The following is a 25,536-nucleotide window of genomic DNA, read 5'->3' as shown; positions in this document are numbered from 1 at the left end:
TGCACTCCCCTGATTCAGCTACTTAATCTTTAGTTTATATTACTGGACAACCAGATGGTCTTTCGAGGTTCAACCCATGTTTCAGATTTTACTTCTGCATTCATCTACTTCATAGTTAATCCAATTAATAAGATTTAGTTTCAACAGAAAAGTTTTATTACTAAAGGTCCTGTATGTTGTTTTCTGCCAAGAAAAATAATAATAAAAAAGGTGCTATAAAATTGTGCTGGAAGCTGTTAGGTGTCCTCTATTTACTTGAATTATTCTGTTTCCTTCATCAAAACACTTAATACTCCCACAAGGTTCCAACCGCCTTTGAAAATGCAGTCAGCAGTTGGGGACAGGAGGGAAATGTTTTGTCCTGCTTTTAAGCTGAGTTATAAGTTATCTGTAGATGGCTGCACTACAGACCAACAGCAAGAGCACTTCTAGGAGTGTGTGTGTTCACCTTGGTTTGCTTGGCGCAGGCTGGTGGTGGCAGCATAAACGATCTCTGCGGTCTTTTGGATGTCTGGCACCAGCAGGGTCAGTCCCTCTGGTTCTTGATCAGAACTGTCTGGTTTTACTCCTGCTTTAGCCTTGTCTTTTTTAGACCTGCATGGGGCAAAGAAATAGGATATAACATGAGAGAGTATCTTTCAACCAGACATACAGTATCCAGGGAAAAATACCAAAGGTAATGGATTGAAACTAAACCAAGCCTTCTGAAATGGAATGTGTCTCTGTACCTTCAGGTTCATCACTGAATGAAGCAACCAGCAGTTCCAACACTGAACATGCTGCCTTGATTTGACAAACAGAGGTACAGCTAGTATGAGCAGTGAAAATAGGAACACAAAGCCAGCAATTGCACTACAGCAGTTTCTGCTTCAACATTTCAGGCCTACCCTTCAGGCTGACCTGATGTCTGCACACCTTCACCTTCAAACCTTACAAAATCAATCTAACAAAGATCATGTCATGAATATGCATTTCTTCCTTGCAGATCCTTGTGCAAAACTAAGTCCTAAATAGATGACAAAATGCTCCTTCCTGTTACACAATACACTAGCAATTACTGAAAATACACTAATGATAAAACTCTAGGAAACCTCCAGTAAAAATTCACAGCATGTAGATGAACATCAACCCAGGCACCACAGGACTGTGGGTCAAATACAAATTTTGTCTCTGCAGTTCTCTTCTGGGCTACACAAATGTAGAGCTTGTATTTCAATAAGGAGTTTAATGTAACATAATTTTAAGAGCCTTAAAATGTAAAAAGCATCTAGGTTACATCGGATGTTTATAATCTGCAAATCAAAACGTCAATTTAAACATCTCAAATTCTTCTAATTATTTGAAAATGCAGTGCATTTTCAAATGCATGTGCACAACACTGTTGTTTGATAGAAGCTAGCTGCATAGTAATCATACATTTAAATCTTTAGATTGCAAAAATCCAGTCCTTACCAGCATAGATAGTCGACTGCTGAAATGAGGACAAGGGTATTTGATACTAATGTAACCTAAATGTGACTATTTAAAAGCTTCTGTGTTTTGAGAGCTAACATAAATTTACACTGTCATTCTGCAAAACTTGGGAGATTTCAATGCTAACAGCTCCCAAATTATTTTACAACAATTTCTACTCATTTTTGTTTCAACAGCACTTGTTTGTTTTGATACCCAAACAAGTTCAACAGCCAAGATGAAGTGGTTTGCTCTTTCTCACTAGCAAACCAAGAAACTATCCACTTGAGTAAAACCAGCAATTTAATGTTTTGATATAGCAAACATATTTTACCAACTAAAACCTTTCTGTGTTTTAATCTAGACTGAAATTGTGCATAATGAATGACTCTCTAAACTATTCAGCAGAGGTGATTACAGTAGTACTGAATATGGTCTCTGAACTGTACCTAATCAAATGAGAATATCCCTAGAGAGCATTAATAACAAAATACATTACTGTAGCACGGTCCATTTTCCCTGTTCCAGATTTAATCCAAAAGGATGTTAGCCCATGGCAGACTTCAAGCTATTCTGAGCTTTCAGATACTCAAAGTTAGGAGGAATTGGAGGCATCACAGCCAGCCCCAGGTTGCATTTGAAGAACATTGTATGACAAAAAAGCAGCAGCTACATCTTTCATTCATACTTTCCAATCTTTATTATTGCATTTTTCCTTGTGGAAAGCTAGGCCAATATTTTTTAAATAACATACTAAGCACCTTCAGCAATACATATTCAAACCTACTAAACCTCAGTGATAACCTGTTTTAACATCATGCACATGCTAGCAGCTACCAGTCCCTAGAAAGGTATACAGATTTAGATCTGCCTGCTATTGATGCAGAAGCCTTAAGCTATTTGCTATAAAACCCTTGGAGAAATTCTGGCTGAAGTAAAATGTCAATGGGCATTATGCAAGAGAAAGATGTGTGAAAAGCAATAAACATGTGCTTAGTGAAGGTACTAAAAGTATAATTAATTCTTGCAAATCCATTTTCAAAACAGTGCTCTTGTGGCTCTTGTGTTGCCCACTTGCTTTTACAATTTGGACCACTTGTTTGGTTTTCCTCCTTCTATTTGGTCTTAGAATCAAAAAAATCAAGGTGTTGGCCTCATTAAGCAAAATGCTTCACCACATGCTTAAAAACTCCTACAGAGATAGTGAGTTACTGACAGCAACTACCTCAGCAGACAAGGAATATATATTAGTTGAAGCAGCAGGGAAAGGAGACATTTACTCAAATGCAAACTACCAATAATATTATTTCCTCTTGTTCTCCCTGCTGTCCACAACAGTTACACTCCAGCCCTTTTGAACTGTATTCTCCTAAGATCTCCTGTGCCACCACAAAAAAAGGGAAAGGAGATTCTGTCCACTGCAATCATGAGCACAACAGAAAACCCCTGCCCTGCCTCTCCTCACAAGAGACTTTTAAAATCCTATGTTTGCAGAACAACTCTACTCTGACAGCTACATTATCCAGCTGCCTAACTTCTGAGTCAGGCCACACCTGTGGAAGAGCAGTTTTGGAAGCAAAATGCAGGAATAAATCTGACTCAGCCACACCTCTGCCCCATCCAAGTCACATTTTTTTGTCCTTGACTCTGCCTAATCATGGATTTCAGCCAGTTTCTTAGGGAGGATAAGATAGCTGGTACACAAATTCCCAAAATTAGACATACTGCCTTATCAACATCTAGCTTCCTCACACAAGTGTTCCTTGTATATTCTAAGGGTTAGTTAGGCTAAAGGTAACCTTTCCCCCCACTTTTGGGGAACAAACCAACTGATATTGCCACAGCATGCAAGACTCCTATGAATGATGACAACCAGTTTTTTCTTTCCCCATTTTGTCTTCCTACCTTTATTTGATTCAAAAGAACACCAACTTAGTGTGATCCATCCTGCACAGTTTGTGAGATCACAGAATGGTTTGGGTAGGAAGGGATCTTAAAGATCATCTCATCCCAACCCCCTGCCACAGGAGGGATACCTTAAACTGGACCACATTGCTCAGAGCCCCATCCAGCCTGGCCTTGAACACCTCCAGGGATGGGGCATCCACAGCTTCTCTGGGCAACCTTTTCCAGAGCCACACCACCCTGAGAGCAAAGAATTTTTTCCTAATATCTAATCTAAACCTACTCTTTCATTTGAAGCCATTTCCTCTTGTCCTGTCACTACATGGTCTTTGTAAAAAGTCCTTCTCCAGCTCTCCTGTAAGCATCTGCCTCATTATTTTATTCTCTACTTTAGCATTATTCACAAATGTTGGAGAAATTTAACAGCATTTTACAGTTTCTCAGTTTATTTACAATCAGCATATGGAAAATCAAGTAATTCCCTAGACTCAAGATGGGAAAATCTGTCCATGGTTCCCCAGCCATATGTACTCTCACACTGATGATAATTTTTAAAGCTCACAGAGTTTTGTGATCTGAGATAGAAATGAACATCCCTGCAGACATGAACTATTATACTTAATTTTCTATTTCTTTGACATTAGAAGACCACAGCAGCCCTTTCTGAAAACATATCCTTAAAACATATTTATGCTTTTGGCTATTAAATCATGCAATTTAAAAAGAACAGGTGCACTATAAGACAAAAATCTTGCACAAAACAGCTCTGGAGCAGATGGAGGTGTGAATATGGTCTCTGTACCCATCTCCCTCATGTAACAAAACATCCTGGTCTGAAAAATCTAAAAGCCTATTTTGTTCCCTAAACTGTATTCTTATAAAAGGGCTGAGACAAAGATGTAATTCAAAGCCCAGGAAAAAGTTCAAAGGGTTTTACATATCACCAATGCACTGGGCAATCTTAGAGCACACAAAGTGAGGGTCACTGTCAGAGTCACTGTGAGGGTCCCAGCCCCTCAGGAAGGTCAGGAGGCCTCCATGAGCCTGCTGCAGCCTTGGGGCTGTTCTACAGACCCCACAAAATAACTCCTTGCTCAGATTCAGTCTTGGAGTCCTCCAGTACCAAAATTACAGCTTTACTGAAGATGATAATCCAAAAACTATATCTCAGTGTGACCTGAAACACATGGCATTGCTTTGTGCACACATGAGAAAAGCAACCTGATGACTACTCTGCTGTTTGTGAGCAGGTATAATGTGGGCAAAGCCCACTATTAGCTGAGAAAATTCCAATCCCCCTTCTTGCTGCCATCTCCAGTGCTGCAGTCCTGCCTGGATTCATTCTCTCTCCAAGCTGGGTGATACATGAGTGATCCAGAGGCACCAGGAGGGCCCCAGCTTGAGAGAAGCAGTTGCCAGGAACTTTACAGCTCTCTCAACACTCTGTGAAGGAGGAGACAAAATACCAAAAGTGAAATCATAAAGCCAGTAAGATGCTTCAGCTCTTTCCTTGTATTCTATCAGCCTGCATAGAAATTTCTGTATGCAGATAACTAGCAGTTTAACAAACTCCTGAGCTTTAATGCAGGAAAAACCTTTATCTAAATGTTATGACTTCCAGAGTGGAGGAGGAGCCAAATATAAAATTCAGACACAGAAACTTTCCCATACAGTTTTTCAGCCACTGAAGAAAAAGCAGAGAAAATGTCAACCCATATTTAAAGGGATGACAGTCACTAATATATTTGCTAGAAAAGACAGCAATGTACATGCTAATAATTTAAGCCATTAATTTAGCTTGTGCTAGAGATGACAGCCTTCTCTTTATGCTGTGCTAAATGAATAACAAATTATACATTCCCAAGGCAACTTTAATTTTCCAAGTCAATACTAATACTTACTCACCCGTGCCTGGTGCTTGCAGGTGAATGTGGTGGTACAGAATGATACCCTTATCAAAGCATTCCCAGAGTACAGCCAATGAAGCACTCAGCCCCTGTGCCCCACAGGGACAGTGCTTACAGCACAGGGCTGCTTAGTCTTAGGCTGGGACTCACTGTCTTGGGACAAAACTACCCTGGGTTTGCAACCACAGCCCTCATGGACTCCACATTCACTCCTTCCAGTAATTCACACTTGCTCAAACAAATCTCCTGAAATCAGGCAAAACAGGCAAGGGGCTGTGATTTTGCAAATGACCACTGGTGAAAGCTGGTAAACTCCTCCCAGATGGCTCCACCTACCCCACCCTGGGGCTTGAAGCACTATTTACAGACATTCAGTGGAAGCATTCCAAACCAGAGGCTGCAGGACTGCTCCCTGCAGACAACCATCAACTCAAAATGTGAGTTTCAGCATGCAGCAGAAGGAACTGATAATTGTTTTTTAAAGAAAAATAAATTTAAACAAATTAGGCCTTGATTCTTGGGGCCCAGTTCTAAAGAATTTTTTTTTTTTTGTTTGAAAAATGCACTCTTTCAGATAAAAGTTCTCCAAAACAGCAGTGAAGACAATGAAAAGCCATAGCATAGATAATACCTCAAGCCCACCTGGTTGTATTCCAGCATCCCCATGAAGCATAGTTAGGAATTTTAGGGGTAAGCTTGCTAGACAGCACATCACACAAATGAGCCAGCATCTCATTTTGCCAGAACAACCATTTGCCACGAAGCTCACCCAGCAGATGTTGGCTCCAATGAGCCTGCCCTGCCACACATCAGCAGTTCCCTGCAGCACAGGGCTCAGCCAGCACAGCAAGCTCATGTCTCAAACCCATCCCTCGTGGTAACTCATTACACCAGCCCGACTGCTCTCCAATCACTGATGGCTTTGACTTCCTAGCACCCAAACAGCCATGAGAAATCATCTCATACCTAAACGTCTTCTCGATTATCCAGAAATTTCCCAATTTTCTAAGAGAATACTGTGGCCTTTGAAAGTAAAGGAAATTCAATGCTAACTGAAGTCCAAAACCAAGTCTCCTTCAATTCTGGAACAAAGTGGACACTCCCAGCCCAACATAGAGATGACATTTGGCAGACACGCAAGTCTGCTGCTCAGAGGATGTGATGTTTTGCCTTTGAAACTAGAACCCATAATTCTGGGTTGTTGTTCTGCCAATTTGATCTGAAAGGAACAGCAAATTGTCCCATTTAAGAAATTCATGCCAATACTTGCTTATATTTCTGGCACACCTTCAACTAAAACGCTGAGAATTCAAGCCTTCCACCCCAGTGACTCCAGGCTGTTCAGGCTGTTGATGTTTTCATCCTTGTCTATGCACTGCTTCAAACACAAACTGCACTATGCTTAAACCACCCAGTAAAAGACAGGCTTTCCTTTTGTGTTGGGATAACAAAGTAATGCAAGAAAATTGTACAGATAATGCATAAAGAATGAACCACAGAACTCCTATCAAATCCATCTAGTATTAAAATAATTGTGACTCTAGAATTCTTCTTTGCTTCCAGATCCTAAGCTGGCACTGAAGAATTACTCCTACTGTATTTACTTTAGGAAACAGAGAAGAGCCTATGAACAGCAGGTGCACACCACTCTCACAGAGAGACTTTTTAGGCTTCAGCCTGGGGAAGTGACATGAGGAGACAGAGGTTTCCATGGCCATTATATCCCAGGCTGATGGATGACCAGATTAGCAAAGAAAAAACAGTCAGCAATTCTGGTGGAGAATCACATACACAGGTACTGGAAATGGATTACACAAAAGCCAAGTTTCTTTCCTATTTTAAGAAGATTACATATACTATGAGATATATAGATAATATTGCCAGCAGGCACAAGCTGACTTTTTTAGGTGGGTATCCAGCATAAGGAACTGGCTTTTATCCTTCTCAGTTCTGTTTCTTTTGCACTACACTAGCAAAAAAAAAAAAAAAAAAAAAATCCCACTACAGGTACCTTACATGCTTGATAAAAAAAGACTTGCAGTCTCAGTCAAGAGGGTTTGGAGAAATTGATGGGTAAAGTCCAGTTCATCAGGAACTACTAGAAAGAGTTCCCAATAATGAGATTCCTTCTTGAAAAGTCTCTTGGGTAATGGTTGGTAAATATTCTGAGTTAATAGTGGAAGAAAGAACATTCTCCACACACCTTTTCCTGACATTTTATTTACCTTCTTCCTATGAAGTTTCAGCATATGCTTAGGGGCAGCACTAAATTTTGCAGAGAAGGACAGGTTATTTCTTAAAAAGCTGTCTTTAAACTGGAAGCAAGTAAACGGAATCAAGAAACCAACTAATTACTGGAAACAGAAAATTATTAAAATAAAGAAATGAAAATTTGCATTGCAACATTGATAGTTATCAATGAAATGACAAGAGTATGCAAATCTACCAGCTTATGTCTGTCATACCAAAACCATTCCCTGTAAATAGTACAGTAAACCAGACAGATACATACAAATACAAATCTAGATCAAACAGATGGTATATTCTCACTCTGGATGGCAACATCCATTCAGAGAAATACACAGAATTCAATCTTCTTTCATGTCTATATTCATAATAAGTAAAAGCTTGTCCTGTTCCAGGCAGAACAGGGTTGATTTTTTGCAGTATCCAGGAGAGGGCACATCCAGGACCCAGAGGTTAATGTACCCCACCTCAGACCATTGCTGGGGCAGGGGAAAGGGATTCTCCTCTGGGAAGGGGTTCCTTCTGGCCAAGTAAGAATGAGGGAGGGAGCAGCTGGGTGGTGCCAGGTCCACACTGGAGGGAGCAGCTGGATAATGCCTGCTCCCAGCTGGAGGGAGAGGTCAGGGTGGTATAGCTGCAGTTGGGTTGAGCTCCATGATGAGCATTTCTGCATGTGAGTCACTCTCTCTTTTGTTCACTTTTGTTAATAATATTGTTGCTGTTTGTTCTCTTATCTCATTGCTGCTTCCAGCAAATTGTTCTTATCTCAATTCATGATTTGTTACCTTTTGTGCCTCCAATTCTCCCCTCCAGCCCACCATAGGGGGAAGGGAAGGTAGGAGCCAGCCAGGGGCCGCATGGTTTGGAGTGTCTCAGTGGGGGCACTAAACTGGGGAGTATCACTCCTAAAGCACAAGCACACAATACAGTTTAAATGAAGGCCAGGGCTGATACAAGTGCTTACCTCAGTCTGTTGGTGTAGGTATCTACACAGGTCTTCATTTTAGCCAACAAGGTCCCAACAGAAGCCTGGGACTCCAACTGCTCTTCCTCCTCTTCGCTGCTTTCTCCCGACAGAGGAAGAAGTAAGGGCACCATGGATGTGCAAGAGGCAATAGCACGGAGCAGCTCCAGCAGAGCTCGGTACAGGGGAACGTGGCGAGCCATATCCAAAACTGCAAGAGACAAGCAGTTTACTAAAATCACTAACACTGCAGACCCTCTCACTCCTAGTATGGATGTTTCAAACAGAAAAGCTACATTTTAGTAATTATTAAAATATTAATGAAATGTAATGATAAAATCCAGTATTTTGTAATCATCATTTTTAATTTGTGTTGTAATGGACCTGTACAGAAAGAAATTTACAAGATACCTGGAAAACAAAGGTTAATAAAAGACACAAGAGGACAAAAGTGCTAACAAGGTAAGGCACAGGATTATCACATGCTATATTAATTTCTAGTACGTTAATATACAGTCCTGGCTCAAATTGTATGCTAACAGTAACAGTAAACAAAAATCTCTGGAGGAAAAATTGCAACCTATGGCAGAGTAGCATCTGCTGAATCTAACAGCATAAGCATGTATAAAGACTTTCACATCACCCACTTTATTTACAGTCATCTTCTCCTTTGGGAAAATTTCTCTGCATTATTGCAAAAATATTTATGGTTCTGTAATGAATGAAGTTATCTACTTAGTAGAAGTCCAGTTTTGCTTCTTTTCATGAAGAAAGGATTGTTTTAGAAACCATTATAAATCTTGCAGAGAATGCAAATTTTATCTGCATATATATAAACCACAAAACAGCAAAGATGAGCAAGAACATAGATTAGGCAGGCAAACCTCACTGTCTTAGTGCTTTTCAGTGTGATATATAAGTGCTTCAGAAGTAACTGTGGGTAGAATACAGATATCAGCTCCTCTGATTAGGGAAGACAGGCAGAGATACACAATTCTAATGGATTCCCTAGCACCACATTGTTTATTTTTCTTCTCCACTTGTTTAGACAAATATGTAATGGATGTCATTTCAACTGACTTTGTATCATTAATAGAAATCCTGAAAATGTAGCAATAGACAGATACTTTAACACAGCTGCTTCCTCTGCCCCTAGGACATGCTATGTTTAACCTAACTGCAGAAAATATTTGCTCCAGTTTAAAGTATTCACAAATGACTGAGTTTATGATAGAATAAATTTATTCTTTTTCCAGCAAAAAAGGCCAGACAACAAAAAGCCCCTGACAACTTGCATTAGAACAGAACAAAGCACAGAAGAACTCTTTAATGTTTCATTTAGCACATCTCATCCTCCAAGCTAAAGCAGATCAGAGACTTTCAACTCCTGTCACCAAACCCTTAGCTCTAAATACAGCAGGATGGGACAGTATAAATAGCCAAGCTAAATTCAACAAGCCAGCTTATGCAGGTTTAAGGCCGGATTTATCTCTGCCAGGACTTCTTTGATCAATAGCTTGCTATTTGTCTTTTGAATCTATTACAATGGTACAAACTCTTAACTGGGTGAAGTGCTATTGAATAGGAAGAAAATTTACCAAAACAAAATATTAATCTGCCAGGCCTGGTGTCATGGCTCTAAAAATAACCCATGTCAAAATAATCCATATATCTAAAGCAAACTGAATTTAAACAGTGCTGTTAAGAAAACCAGTTTGAATTACCTGCTGATTCTTACCTTTACATATATATTTTTATATATATATGCCTCCATTTTTTATGCTCAGTTACTAGTGAAGAATAATTGCCCACACAAAAGCACCCACAATATGTAAAAATAAACACATATGGATCTGATTATGTGTGGATTAAAAAAAAAAAACCCAAACACACACACATCCATTAAGAAAAAAAAAAAAAAAAAAAGAAAAAAGAAAAAAAGAAAAGGAGGGTGGTGAAAAAAGGGCAAGCATAAAATATATCCTACCATAGCCCTGGCCAGAAACCATCTCCCACCTGTAGTGCTAAAGACCAAGTGGCTCCTCAATTTAATCAATAGCTGTTTATTATGAGGATGGTGAGTGAGGGAGAGATATGACCTCTTAGATAACCACAGCATTTCACTCTGGAAACCTTTTATTTATTTATCTTAACCATGAAATTTTCATGAGACCAGAATACATAATTCCAAATCCTTCAATGCTGGCTTGCCCTTTCCTTTGCTAAATGGATAGTTAAGTTCAAAACTCCCATCATGAAGGGAACTGAACCAACATAACTTTCAAGTGGGAATGCTTTCCAGAGAGATGGGAGAGATTCCTGGTTTTAGCAGATCTAACTCACTTGCACTGCTTTGCTATAATTCCCATGTGAAACAAATGAAATGCATTCACTTGGCTTCAATTTAAACAACCTTTTAGGGAACAACTACTAATTTCTTTTACCTTAATGCCAGACTCTGTGAACTCAATTTTTGGTACCATTATGTGTTTTATCCTATTTTCCTCCTTTATTATATTTACTTAGAATTGTGACTCATTCAAGTGTATTTTTCTGCCCAAAATGCCTCAACTCCCTTCCATCCCCAATCTAAAGCCCCAAAATGTTCATCAAGACTGGATTTCTAGATAAATATCAGAAAAACTTGCTGGAAAGAACCTAGAATTTTTATTATTATCTTTATCTGTTTATTATCTTTATCTGGCAGTTCACCTACTCCTTGTGCCTGCTTTCAGTTGAAAGAATGCCAAACTGATTACAGTGTATGCTCAGAGCAGACACAGCTCTGCTTTCTGAAAGAGGTGAAGAAGACTTGAGCAGTTTGTTGAGCTCTAGGTAATTTTTAAGACACTATGTTTAAGCCACTAGGACATCAGGATACTATTTTGTACATTACACCCCTGGACCAGATCTACTCTTTGCTAACCTGTCCACCTCTTTCTGGTGTGACCAGCTGCAGCTACAGATGTCCCAACAGCAATTTTCTGGACTGAGAGAGGTTTAACACATCCAGCAGCATCCCAAGTAGAACTTCAGTTCAGGCTGTGCCACTCACACTCCAACACTGTCCTTGCTGCTTTTAGTGTTTGCAGCACATTTAGTCAGGATTTCTGAATAAGATTTTTCCTTCAGATATCATTATGTATTTCAGAAATATAAATTACACAGGTTTATAATAAAATAAAAAAAGATCCTGTAACAAGGTCCTTTAAGGGAACTGAATTGAAATACTACAAACATGAATTAAAACATAAAATACAAACTTGAAAATTAAAATGCCTATCTCCATCAAATAAAAGCAATGGAACTTTGTGACTACTGTCCTCACATACAGGTATCTGGCCAACTAAGATGTCAACAATCTGGATTTCAAGCAAATATAAACTTCAGTGAAGAACACATGTTAAAAGTAAACCACTGTATTCTTCAAAGTATGCCCTCCCTTGGGAACATATCCAGCTTTTTTTGTCTGACTCAATTGAGCAATGAAGGTGTATCATAACACTTTACCTGAATTAAATATGATAGCTTTTCTTATAGGAAAAAAATCCAACACACCATGAAATAGAAACAAATACTTCTGCTTATACCAGACCTATAATTTGAATACTACTAGAACATATTTAATATGTCAGAATCTTTCTGTATGGGTACTTCAGTTGTGTGAGAAGGCATCGACAGCATTTGATTTATACCGGCATGCATGCAAGCACACCAAACTGCAAATACACAGCATTCCTAAGAATGGAAATGGGAGATGAACATTCTTGGCTTTGTAAAAATGACAGATGGATATTTATCCATGAGTGTCTGTTATCCCAAGGACAAAAGAGTTACTAGATAATGACAGATACCTTTTACCCAGAGCTCCGTTTGGGGCTCTCAGCCTCCCGCACTGAGTACACTCAGAGTGTCCTGGCTGTCAGGCTCCCACCAGCTGTGCTGTCACATCTGTCCATTTTTGTGCTGTTGGTGCTCCCTGATTCTGTGGGTCAATGAAGTGCTCAGGAATGTTCAGCTCCCAGCACCACAGAAGCTCCCCCTTGTTGACTCTCAAACAGAACTGCTGCCCCAGAGAGCCCATGTGAACTTCTGCTGGCTATCCTGAGCACATCTTCAAATGATGACTGTATGACACATACTTACATCAAAAGCAAAGATTAAATTATTTCATTTCTATACTCAAGGCAGGGGTTTGCACTCAGGTTTTATCCTGCTTCCTTGTCCACCTTAAGCAGGGCTGTCAGGATAGGTCTGCCTGTGACAAGGTGGTGTTCCAGAGAAGGCTCCAAAACCAGAGCTGGGAACTGGGAACTGGCTTCTGCACCACCTGAGCCAAGCTGCTTCCCCACAGCCTGCCATGGGATTCTCAAACTGCACTGAGTGAATACACATCAAGGTCTCACCTGCTGGCTACACCAGAGTTAACCAGCTCAGCCAGCAGAGCATGAAGCAGAGCACAGGCTAAAACCTGCAGTTGAACCTGGAGCAGGAGCAGGCAGCTGCAGGACACCATCACAGCCCCTTGCTGGGGCCTGGAGGCAGCTGTGACAGCCCAGGGTGACAGAGCAGGGCAGGAGGTGACAGAGAACAGCAGGCAACAGCACCATGGGCCGGTGGCCAGATGATGACAGCAATGGTCTTAAAGGCTGGAATACCAGTGCTACCACACATAACTGTTACCAGTAGCATTTTTATTCTATTAACCTTGCTTTATTAATTAAGCAATTATGAATGGACATATCCAAAAAATGGGTCAGTGTTCTTACTGTCCCTGATAATTAGCAAGGAAGTTCAGGGGCAACAGGCAGCATACATATTTACTCACAATTCACATTAAAAAAGTACCTTAGGTTTAAATTTATTCTGTTGTACTTTGAAAAGCAGAAACCTCAGCACCTCAGCAAGGTCACTGCCATTTGCTAAGATAGGTGGGGATGACAAACATCTAGAAAACATCTCATAGTTTAGGGGAATTCAGCTAGTCTCTTGCCACAATATTTGCAACTTAGAAAGATGCTGAATAAAGGCTAAATAGGTAAAAAAATAGAGATTTCATGAAACTAAATCTCCCTTCTATGCTAGTAACAATAAGTCTGATTTGGGTAGAAGGAAAAGGAGTATGACTGAAGTTTTGTTAAGAATTTTTGAGTTCCACAAACTGCTGAGCATCCTGTCTTTTGAAAACTGCAGTTTTTGAAAACATCATGGGATGGTTAAGGCATTTTTGAGAATTTTTAACCTATGCCAGCTTATTCCTGGGAAGCAACTGATTAACATTTAATGATCATGTGTGATTTCAGAACATTTAAATCGCTTTCCACAAATCTGTTTGTTCATCACTAATATAGATCTATTTCTTACAACTATCTAAGACTAGCCATATCCAGTTACAACCTTAATATAATGAAAAAAAAGGATATGAGGGCAGGTAGTTTCACAGGATCAAGGTATCACCTTAAACTTCATATATATCTGTAGCAAGATAATGACCCAACTGAGTCTAATACTCCTTTGCTTTCTTTTAATATTATACAATATTCAAACAAAGAATAGCCAGGCCTAATGGCCCATTAAATAGGCAGTACTGAACAGCAATAAATTTTTTTGCAATTGATTTAACATCCTCAGTTCAACTTAACTGGCTATGAAAAAGATTATTTCCATTGCAAAGTATATTTAAAACATCACAAAGAATACGCACATTTATTCTAAAATGAGGCAAACTATTAATATAGTGTATCCATTATATAAAAAAAATCTTCACACTTTACAGCAAATTAAAGAGACAAATACAGAAGAACAATTTGTAAGAAAATGATGAAAAGTTCTTATTTACTTGCATCTAGCGTCAAGGTCTTTCCCACTGTAATTCTCACTGTGACTGTATTAGTAATTCCTACCCCAAAGGAGCCTAGAAACTTGGTGTAAAAAAACCCCAAACAGCCCCTTGAGGAAAAATAAAAAATCAACACCTCTACCAGTTTTACAGCTATGACTGTGCCAGATGCAGACTCTCCTTTCTTCTGGGCTCTGACAAAAGCTGTCTATATATACTCTCAATCTATACTCTCCTGTATGTAACTTCTCATTTTCTGCACTCATTATTTAAGGACTTAGTGAAATTCAGTCATTTTAGAGGCCCACAGAAGTATTTTTCTTCTGTACAATCTTGTTTTACTTTGGACCAAGACACATGACTGATGCTCTGCCTTTGCTGAAGGAAAGAAGATTGTGCTGGCAGCCGCAGCAGCAACTGGAAACTCTTCCAAAACTACAGCCCTTTTGTTTCTTTTCTCAAAGAGATCTACCACCACAAATATGAGAGAGATGATAATGAATGATCAATTAAAAGGAAGTAGCTGAAAAGAAAAATGTGTTCAGGAGAGAACCCATATGGAAACCCCAGAAATATAACGGAGGCCTCCTTCTTGCATGGGATAAAGTTTCCAGTGACCCAAGAGATGCCTTCAAACCTCATTTCTTATTTTGTTTTGGATCTGTTTCAGTAAGATATTTCATCTTCCTGAGAAGATGAATGTGTTTTGTTAAATACTCATCCTGAAGTAGCCATCTAACCCTGCCTCAGTTTTAAGCAATGTGAAAGATAAATACCAGTTATGTGGACTAACTATATTATAAAACTGTTTTATTCATATCATGCACAAATGCTCTAAATTTACTACAATATATCCAAGTTTCCCCTGCAAAAACCCCAAGAAAATACCTATGTATTCTGAGTAACCTATTTTTTCTTTCATAGTAATAAAGTTTAAAAGACATGGGATCATCAGCTTAAGAAGCTCAAAGTAAAATAAGACATTCTTATTACCCTGCTACTTACTAAAGTTTAAGGCCAATGTTAAGACCATGACTACAGTACCACATTCACCTGGCACTACATTTTTCTTTTTTATTTCATGCTTTTAAACCTCCAAATAAATTAAAAGTAAGATCCAAAAGTTGTCAATTTTACACAATTTCTAAAGCATGCTTAGTAATTAGTGAGGACTTTTTTTTGGATGCCTCAGTATGCTATTCACCCATAGCCATGATCAGATTAAAGACTTCAGGATCCATTATCATATTAAAGACTCTCAGCTGCTATGAACACCACTGTTCAAAAAAAACCCCAAAAACAAAAACAACACACAAAGGAAGCACTAATTTTGTATTTTTAATTAAAACCTTCAGAAGACAGAGTCTTGTGGCCACATATACTGCCAAGCACGAGTGAGGCACTCCATTTTTGCAACAGGGCCACAAACCCTTTTGCTAAATATTTCAAAACTAGAGCCGTTCTTCAGCCCCCATTTGCTGCCTCTTTGCAAACATATGATGTATGAATGCAGTCCCTGCTGCAGGCAATAGTGTCAGTTCCAAATACGTCATGCTCTGCTGCCTCTTGATTTTCTGTTTCACAATCAACCCAGGGCAAGCCTCTTTTATAATAGGCCTAATTAACACGCTGTGCTCTGCTCTGCTTTGATAGAAAAAGAGACTGCCCACAGAGTAGCTCAAAATCAGATCTCTAAGAAAGCATTAGCCTTTAAGTAAAAATAAAACAAAAGCTTTCCAAATATTGTCATCTTGTAGTAATTTAATTAGCTTGACTTCTCCTTCACTTATTTTAAAATAGGAATAACACCAGCATTTTCACAGTACTGTTTTCAGTACTAAGAAAGATGACATCAGGAGAGATTTGTCCCTTGAATGATGAAGCAGGAGAAAGGGGTTAAGCACCCTTATAGGCCATGAGTCACAAAGCCCACGTCAGAGCAGAAAAACAATACAAGAAGGGTGGGCCTCTGAATTTAAGATGGGTACAGTGTCATGCTCCAAATTATTACTATTATTGTTCAGACACAACTTGAAAATTTTGTCCTTCTGATGTCAGCACTGAGCCCATTAGCAGTCAAAAAAAATCAGGTCTAATGTTAGAAAAGCTGATAATAAATTATAAATTAATTACTGAGGCTGCATTCAATCATTAGTATCACTTCAACACCATGTGCATTTCCCCCTTTTATAAAAGAGATGGGACAAACCTGGAAAAGAGAGAGAAGGGTGACTAAACAACACAAGGTACAGAATGAGCTGCTGCACTGTCTAAAATGAAATAAAGACATTGCAGCCTCAGTGACTAATGAAGGGTATCATAAAGACATTGCTTTTAAATTATGAGTGCTAAAAAAAGTGCATAGAATTGGACTGATCAATATGTTCAAAGGAATGGGCACACCATTAGAAGAAATAATGCCATTTGTATAAGAACGTACACTACACAATACATCACTTTTAAGGTCTGGAAAAGCTTAGCACTGAATGTCAGGGTAGTAAATATTGTCACAAGTTCAAAAGTAATTGGGTAAATTGATGTAAGAACAGGCCATCAAGGGCTAATAAATGAGGGGACACCACCCTTGGCAACATACTAGCAATATCAAAGCAGCATCTGCATGGCACCCCATCTCAATATTCTCCCTCTTATTGGTGATAAAGTGGCAGCCTAACAACCTTGTTCTGTCTTGGTATTGCTATTACAAGGTGTGTTCTAGGAAACTTGGGAAAAAAAAGTGTAACTGCAAGAGGAAAGGAAATGTGCTCAATTAGACAGGCAAAAGGCACCGCTCAGGGAAACTGGACAGTCATCCGTAGTGTAGTCATGAGCACTCAAAACTAGAGCTCTTGGCCATTCCTGGCTTACTTATTTTTTAAAGAACATCTGATTTTGGTGGAATTGAATATTTTCAGGAAAGTTCTGTTTAAAAGTCAAGTCAAACAACACTTTTAACACATGTATCCATGAATCCAGAAAAAACCCTTTGCCAGAAGAAGTGTGAGGCATTATTTCATTAGGCCAGTATGTACAGTTCAATAAACAAGACACAATTTCCTGCGTGTGAAAGGATGGGAAAAAGAAACCGAAACAGTACGAAAGTCATGAAAACCAAAGTGAGCTTTTAAAGCATAAGTGACTATTAAAGCCATGCATGATCCCCAGTTTTGGAGATAATACTATTTAATGCTGCACTCTAGTCCCTCATAATGGAATCCACTAGGGATCACTCTGTGCCATTAAACAGAACGCCAAACAAACCTGAAAGGGTGGTCAGGTAATGGAGAGATTCTTCTTGCAGTCTACAGAGGAATCTTATATGAGGCTTGGGAATACATCATCAAGCAAAATTAATTAATGAAATCTAAAAATGCAAAATTGTGTATTCATTGGTTGTTTGATTTTAAGCATGGCCCAGCAGACATCAGTGTAGAAAGGCTGTGAGCAAAGTACTGAAGAGTAAGCACAAACTGCCATGGGATCCAACCCCATCACAACTTTTAATAACCTCTCCTCTGAAAGAAAGCTGGATTTACCCATTAACAGTTCTTACAAACAACAAAATAGGGAGGAACTCAAGAAAGCATAAAGCTCTAACCAAATCAAGTTTGCATTGAAATCTAGAAAACAATTGGTGTTGTTGGAAGCATCAATGCTCCAGGAATGTTGTATATTAACAAATAAAGAACAATATAGAGAAAGGCATAAATAAAAGAAAAAATAATTTTAAAAATATATGAAAAATGTGAAGACAGACACATATAAAGACAGGCATTCAGAGACTGCATGAGAATAAGTTGTTTGCCTGGTTAAGGGATGACAAAAAACTTATTGCTAATACAACCCACTATGGCATTAGTAAGATAGAGAGGACCAATGATTTCTATTTGAGGTCGATGTACTAAAATAAATCTAACAATAAAGGTAAGCTAGAAGTGTCAAATTCATCTTCCACTTAGAAAAAGAGAAATATTTTCTGAGAGAAATATTTTCTGCAGAGAAAAATACAAGATTTAAATACTCTGCAGACAAACCCTTTCTTAAAAAAAGTAAAAATAAGTTCAAAATAAGTAAGGAGGTGGAGGCTTGCTTATCATGTCATCTTTAGTGTTCCAAGTGTGTAGCACTATACAGAGATGAAAGGAAAGGTATCACTACCCTTAGAACATGGATCAGGATTTTTTATAAAAGTTACACTGGCTTTCATCATCCCTGCAATGGAGAAGGGAATAGTGATTTCACTATTTTTGGCAGAGGAGTGGGCAAGCAGCCACCTTGAAATGGTCCTCAGTCTGAGCATTACCTCTTCCAGGCCATAAAACAGTCAGTAGTATTTTAGAATAAGATAGGAATCGGAAATAAGATGGAAACCTGCCATTTCATTGCACATGCTGCAGAAATAGATGCAGAAATTCAAAATTAGATAATGGAGTTGTGGAGTGTTTTTAAACTATTACTTCAGCAGATGGAAAAAGGCCAAGATTTGGGTCTTCTGCTCTGTCAGCAGAAGATACCAAGACTGTTACTGGAATGAAAGGATGTGTGATTGCTGTGCTTTATTTTTCCTGTATGTGTGAGCACACCTACAAGGTCATGTCCTCAGGGGATAGAAAGGAGACTATTTAAGCATCTCATTCTGCATTCAATATTTAATTATTTCGCTTGGCCAAGATAGCAGAGCCACTGTGCATATGCAAAACAGAACTTTTATCACTCCTGTGTATTTTTTCAGAGAATAGTAGGTTCTTTAAATACCAAGAAAGGCTTTGAGTAAACACACGAAGAGCATGCTGAAAAGTTACAGCTTCCTTGAGTCCAAGTCGAATGAAAGGTAACTCTCTGTATTTACTGCATATTCAAAGTGCCTTAGATAGGTCTTATGTGGTAAATATATCAACCAATTTAATATATGGTAGGAAGAAACATCTCTAAGACTTCTGGAATAGGAAAATTTTCACCTTCCTGCAACCTCATGCAAGTTCCTGCACCACTTAGGAAAATGGATCATCCTCCATTATGCTACAGCAGAGCAACAAAAAATAACTCAAAATGAAATACAATATTCTTTTGTTAATAAGCTGTGTTATCTTGATGTCCTTTAGAGAGGACAAGAAGATACAAATCCCATAATAAAAAACTATACTTTGTGTTGGAATAATTTGCCATAGATTACTTCCTTCAACCACAGGGATCCATTTCCTTGGATTTGTACTCAGGACTAAGAATACCCTCAGAGGAGAGTAAGAAAGGAAATACTTTGAGTGGGAAGTGCTTGCATAACAATATGGGAAGTGCCAGATACATTTACAATGTTTTATTTTCAAAAACATGAGAGGAAAAAAGAACACAAAAGAAATAAATGACAAATAAGGTTGTTACTGTCCAGAAAATGAAAACCTATCACTTGACTAAATAAATAAGACTTTCAACTGCTGAAAATGAAAGTCAGCCCTCACTTCACTAAGTTCTTCAAATGCACATCAAGCCACACATCCCAGATGATAAAACTCTTCCCTGAAAGTACAGTGAGCTTGCTCTTAGGAAAAGCAAAGCCAAGATGTCTAGGACAACCTCTGGCAATCTGCTCTGCACATGAACAGAAAGAGATTGTTAGGGATTTCTTTAGTCAGAAAGGGATTTCTGTAGTCAGGAAATTTTTAGCAGCTTATCTAATTGTGCTGCTACTACTTGGGAAAATCACTACTATGGAGAAACACAAAAAACTGAAAATGTGTTACTTACAGTTCTTTCAGAGGTCTCTTGTGTACCTTAAAACATTTGTGTCCTGTTAGTGTTTACTGTATCTTACCAGGAAGGCACAAGAGTTAAAAAAAAGGAAGAACACACAGTGGACATTTCTGCTATATAGGAACTGTGTAGGACATGTAGTGTGGTGTCACATTCTTCTTTGAAGTCATATTCTCTTTTCAAAAAAGACTGAGCCTGTTAGTAATGAGGCGTAATTTTTACAATTAATTCTTAATGCCTCTAGTAAAATCTGTGAATGTTTGTAGCATGTGGCACTGCAGAGCAATCTATTTCACACATCCACCACTCATATTCCCAACCATAATTACCAAGTCTATATGAAACCACTTGAGATGCACTGTCTAACTAAAGTAAAATAAGAAAAAAATGGTAGGACTGGGAATATTTATTCTGGAAATTTTGAAAGATGCAGTGTGGTATCTCCAATTTTAAAGGGCTGGCTGAACATCTTCACCAGTAACCCTCAGAGGGGAAACCAATACCATTACTTATAGACTCCCAGGCTTCCCATATGAGCAGGAATACAGCTATCAGTGTTGGCTTCCAATTGATGAAGGGAAAAAACAAACTCCTGGGTGAAGCATTCCTGAGCCTTAGCAATAAGATGAATGGCCCAAGAAAGCCTAAGGATAGGCTCCCTCCAGACTAAACTTCACTGCCTTGTGCCTTCAAACAGGCAGGGCAATGGCCTGCACTGTTTTCCCAAAACTAAAGAGCCATCACAACAAGATGGTGACAGTCTATTGGCAGAAGGAATTTTACTGAACCCTCACGGCCAAACCCAGACACTTTTGAAGGCAACAACCCAGGCCTTTTATTTCTCAAGAGAACAATTAAAGGTAAGCATACAGAAACCAATCTTAGGAATGAAACAAACACCAGCTGCATCTCATGTATGATTTGTTAGCTTCTATACATCCTTGTATCAAGGATCAGCATCTAACAGTATTTCCTGAAAGAGAACTCATCTGCAGGAGGCAGGAAGGCAAACACCATAGTTTAGTTTCCTTTTACATAAGACATATATTATACAGTAGAGTGCAAGGCATAAAGGTCTGTGAAAAAAAATCTATCTCTGCTTAGTACCAGAAGAGTAATGTCTAAGTGGATCCAAAGGGGAGTAGTAAAAAATTACAGGTCCTTGACAGGCAGATATAGATACAGCAGTCTGTTCCTTTCAAGACAGTGATATTATCCAATAACCACAAAGGTCCACAAATCCATAGTGGTCTCAGATGAGGAAGAAATCTTGTTTATTTAGCTTTTCAGGACTGTCCTGTAAAGCACCTTCAGAAGCTTAGCTACCAATTGGAAAAATTTCTGTTATTTAAGGCTTACAAAAAGAAAGTGACAGACAAAAACCCCACCCCACTCTTGGTTCCACAGCAAAACACTCTAGCATTTAGGCAGCAGGACAAAAAAATACGTGGATGAGAAGCAGAAGTAAGAACAACGTGGGATGTGAGAAGCCCTACTGAAATCTCGTCTTTACCCCTCCTATTTCTCACCTGATATTTCTTGAGTATCTTAACCATGAAAATCCTTTCCTTCTGGAAAATTTAATGGGCACTTTAATTCACTATGATCAAGTGAGGGGGGCCAGAGGTCACAAGCTAGTCTGAGGAATGTTCTGTACTTGCAGCTGCAAAATACACCACCAGCTGAAAAAATCAATGAAGATCTGCCAGTTCATGAATTTATGTTTAAAAGCCGTATAAAACAATGTGCAGTACAGGTACAGATAAAGATTGAAGCCAAGTTCCAGTGTCTCAGTGAACTTTGCTAAATACCAATTTGCTGAAAAAAAAATACCTCCAATTAGCTCTTTGTAGCAAGCTTCAGTCTTGAAAAGGGCAAGTGCTTTATCTGTCATGCAATCCAGTACCCAATTACAAATCAAATTTAAGCTACTTCATTCCTACAACTAGGTTTCTAATTTTCAAAGATTCCAATGCCATGATGTTTCAATACATAATTACTCCTTATAAATTAAAACAAATTTCTGCAATTTCTGTTTCAGTAGAGCTGAAACTACAAATTTATTATTTGTTCTTTCATAAATCTTTTATATTATCAACCAGTCAAATGGATAATCAGTTTTGACATTGAAAAAAATTCTGTTATAGTTCTAATCCAAAAGCAGTATCTACTAGAAAACAGTCTGCTACTTTAAGTGCTTTGAAAATACAAGCATATATTCATATTCTTTTGCAATAGGAAATAAGAGGCTTTGTGGGCTAATATTTTCATCCTCTTACTTCAAAACTATTTCCAAATAAAGATAACAAAACTGAAGAAAGAAACATATAAAAGATGCTGGGAGTGCAGTAATCTCTAGCTTTGTTTTGTTTTTCAAGATCAGTCATCTGAAAAATCAGACAAGATGTGTTCTTTCTCAGATGGTTAAGATGCTTTAAGGACTTAGGAGAAAGAGGTTGGTGTGGTACTGCAGTTCCCTGAGAGCCACCCTCCTGGACTACGATCAGTTCTCATTACTCTGCTTGCCCAGTAAGGTCTCAATATTCACTTACTGGACTCCTGTAACACACCAAAATTTATGAAGATTAGAACTCAAAAAAATGATACTTGAAATATTCCCACAGAAGCATAAAGCCCAACCAGTCAAACATTGTGAAGGAATAGTCTCAAAAACCTGCGATTCTTGATAAAAATCCTCTTTTGAGCTGCAGAGAACAGCACTGAATCAGAACTGAAGCATTCCAGAAGCTACTAACCACTTTAGAAAGGCACAATACCGACACAAGAGATTCTTTTTGATATAAGTAAGTAAGAGAAAAATGAAGATTGCACAGTGTCAGAAGGTCACCACACTCAGCTGGGGCTGCAATCCTCACCTTTATCACAGGAACATTAATTGTCAGTCACCAACTTCTGAATTACTTCAGCACTTGAGGGCAGTGATTTAAATACTTCTCTCCTAACAAATACATGACATGTCATGTGACACCTTCCAAAGGCTGTTTTTTCTAAACTTTTGTTCAATTGTCAAACTTAGTACTTTTCTTGACAAAATAGCAGTGTCCATTCTGACCATGGTCACAGGAATTGAGCTTGACCAGTACCAAGAGAAGCTGGTGTTGAAAGAGCTGTGGCAGAAGAAGTGGTACTATTTCACATTCATTTAATTGACCTCTTAATGCAGAACTATTTCAGAGCAAGGGGGGGGAAACTGGAACAAGAACATTTTTGCTAAGTGAAAACTGACAGGTGGGAACTGACTGGAGAAACTTCTGTAGTTAAGTTATGAGAGAATTCTGATTTTTTCCAAGGGTATTTTGGGTCAGCATCTAAGTTACAAAATCAGGAAAACCCCCAGACAATAGCTAAAAGAACAATAAAGTTCCTCAATCAGAAGGAAAACAAGATGAAGTGTACAGCTGAAGTGCCAAAATCATCAAGTCAATGCTGAGCTGAAATACATGAAAGAGCCACGAAAGAGAATAGTAGGAAAGCTAAATAAAAATAACTCGCGCTGCTTCAGATGGGGGACCTGAGTCCTTCCTCTTTTTTTCAGCAGAAGAGCAAAAAAATACTTTGAAACCTTGCCATGCCTATCACTGCTGACTCAAGGGCATCACACATCAATCTGCATCGTAAAAAATAGGCTAACAGCTACCACAAAGAAAACGGTATCTATGTTATCAGGAGAGAGAAAAAAAATTTAAAAACTACAGAAGAAAGAAGGGATGTGGCTATCCACTTCTTGCTTATGCTAAGCCAACCAGTTCATCTTAATTTATGCAAACTATTGCATCTCCCAAGGGACACAGCTTTGCTCTATTGTTCTACAATTTAACTGAAAAACCACCAGACCTCATAAAGGGAAGTTTGTGGAGATTGTTGGAGAAGAAAACTAGAATACATCGCCATAGAGAATACATGTGCTACCTAATTTCAAGTACTTTCCTGCTTAGGGAAAATTCAGAACAACTATAAGGGAAAACACTCTTCATGGACAACTGATCTTTTGGATTTCATTAGAGCACTTGAACCTAAATAGATTTTAAAGTCTAGACATGATCTGAGTAAAACCATGCTATTTTAATGAAAAAAATACAGCATATAGAATGACTTTAGCATACACAAAAATCCAAATTCTAAAAATTCATAAAAATACATGAGGAAAAATACACAAACATTTAAGAGAACTTGCTTCTTTTGCAATTGTGATGCTCTGGGTGTACCACATTACTGGTAGCTGTAGCGTATAGCAGGATAATGATCATCAAAGGATTGGGACTGTAAATTGTTGAATTTATACCACGAGGTTTTTACAAGACAGCTTGGAAACTTCCCCTGAAGTAGGAATATCTTTAAAATATGACATACATTTGTACTGCCTAAGGTCTATTCCCATGCAAGAGAAGTGACTTCAGCAGTAATGAACAGAGTGACCTCTAATCAACCAAATTTGCACTGCTCTCAGAATACCACATAAATCAGTTACTGAGGAGTTGCCAAAGTCTTACTAAGTGCTTGAAAGCTCTTCCTAGATGGAAGTAACAGAATTAAATTTAGGATGTTTTTGGATACCAGTGTCCAAACTCCACATACTGTATAACCATATAATGTTCACTCCAAAACAGGTGGGTTTATAACTGATGTTTATAAAATGATGACTTAATGTTATTTTACACAAAATGTAAAATCTTTCCAAATATTGAATATTATGGATAAATCAAGGCCTTTTCTAATCAGCCTACATTACTCACTTCACTCATGTGAGAAATCTTGCAAGAAACTTTCTCTTCACACTGGAGATGCTATAGGAAGTTATTTGTAAATGCCAGCTTCCACCCAACATGGATGAATTCCTTGAGTTTCCTATAACTGACAAATGTTAAGTCTGACAACCTTTATTTGCTTCTTCTCAAACAGCAACTCTTTGCCACCACTGACAGCTTAAGCAGCTACTTCCCCATCCCTACTGTGTTGTGCTGGAGATTTATTTCTGTTTCCCAAGCCCATTCACGTCATGCCCACACAGACACTGCATACCAATGCAAAGGCAACCGCTGCGTCTGGATCACGTTGTGCAGGAGGCAGCTCTGCCCCTCACCTGTGTGCAAAGGCAGCCCAGACAGGTTTGTTTCCCAAGCCTCACTGAGCCACTGAAGGGCCAGCTGCAGCACAATTATAAAAACAGCAAACCACGATGAGATCTCAACCATGGTAATAACCAGGCCAAGAAATGTTGCAGGATTTTTTTGCTGCTCTCTGTGGGTACATCTTATTTAGCTGTGGAGCTGCAAATGTATCATTAATCTTTAAATAAAATATTCACATTGCACAATTTCCCTCTTTCACAAGGGAAAGGGTTTGATTTTGAGCAGGTGAGGTACAGTGGCTTGAAAATTCCCCCATCTTTGTATCTCCCCATGGATCCAAATGAATACAGAAATATATTCAAGATACACAGACACAAAACAATT

At 38.6% G+C, this 25,536-nt stretch overlaps 1 protein-coding gene across 5 annotated transcripts in view; it reads right to left on the bottom strand.

Annotated features, from left to right (window-relative positions):
• Positions 1–25,536, bottom strand: part of BIRC6 (baculoviral IAP repeat containing 6) — a 176,950-nt gene that overhangs the window by 14,269 nt on the left and 137,145 nt on the right. For all 5 annotated transcript variants that reach the window (XM_071429879.1, XM_071429861.1, XM_071429886.1 and 2 more), the window contains exons 66-67: positions 8,476–8,686; positions 449–594 (exon numbers count right to left, since the gene is read on the bottom strand). In XM_071429879.1, the coding sequence (XP_071285980.1) occupies positions 449–594; positions 8,476–8,686 (357 nt within the window). The remainder of the gene's footprint in view (positions 1–448; positions 595–8,475; positions 8,687–25,536) is intronic.

Source organism: Agelaius tricolor, unplaced genomic scaffold, assembly GCF_023055355.1.
Source record: "Agelaius tricolor isolate 1412-34295 unplaced genomic scaffold, bAgeTri1.0.p SCAF_1, whole genome shotgun sequence".
NCBI classification, from domain to species: domain Eukaryota; kingdom Metazoa; phylum Chordata; class Aves; order Passeriformes; family Icteridae; genus Agelaius; species Agelaius tricolor.
This window is presented reverse-complemented; position numbering and strand designations above follow the sequence as displayed.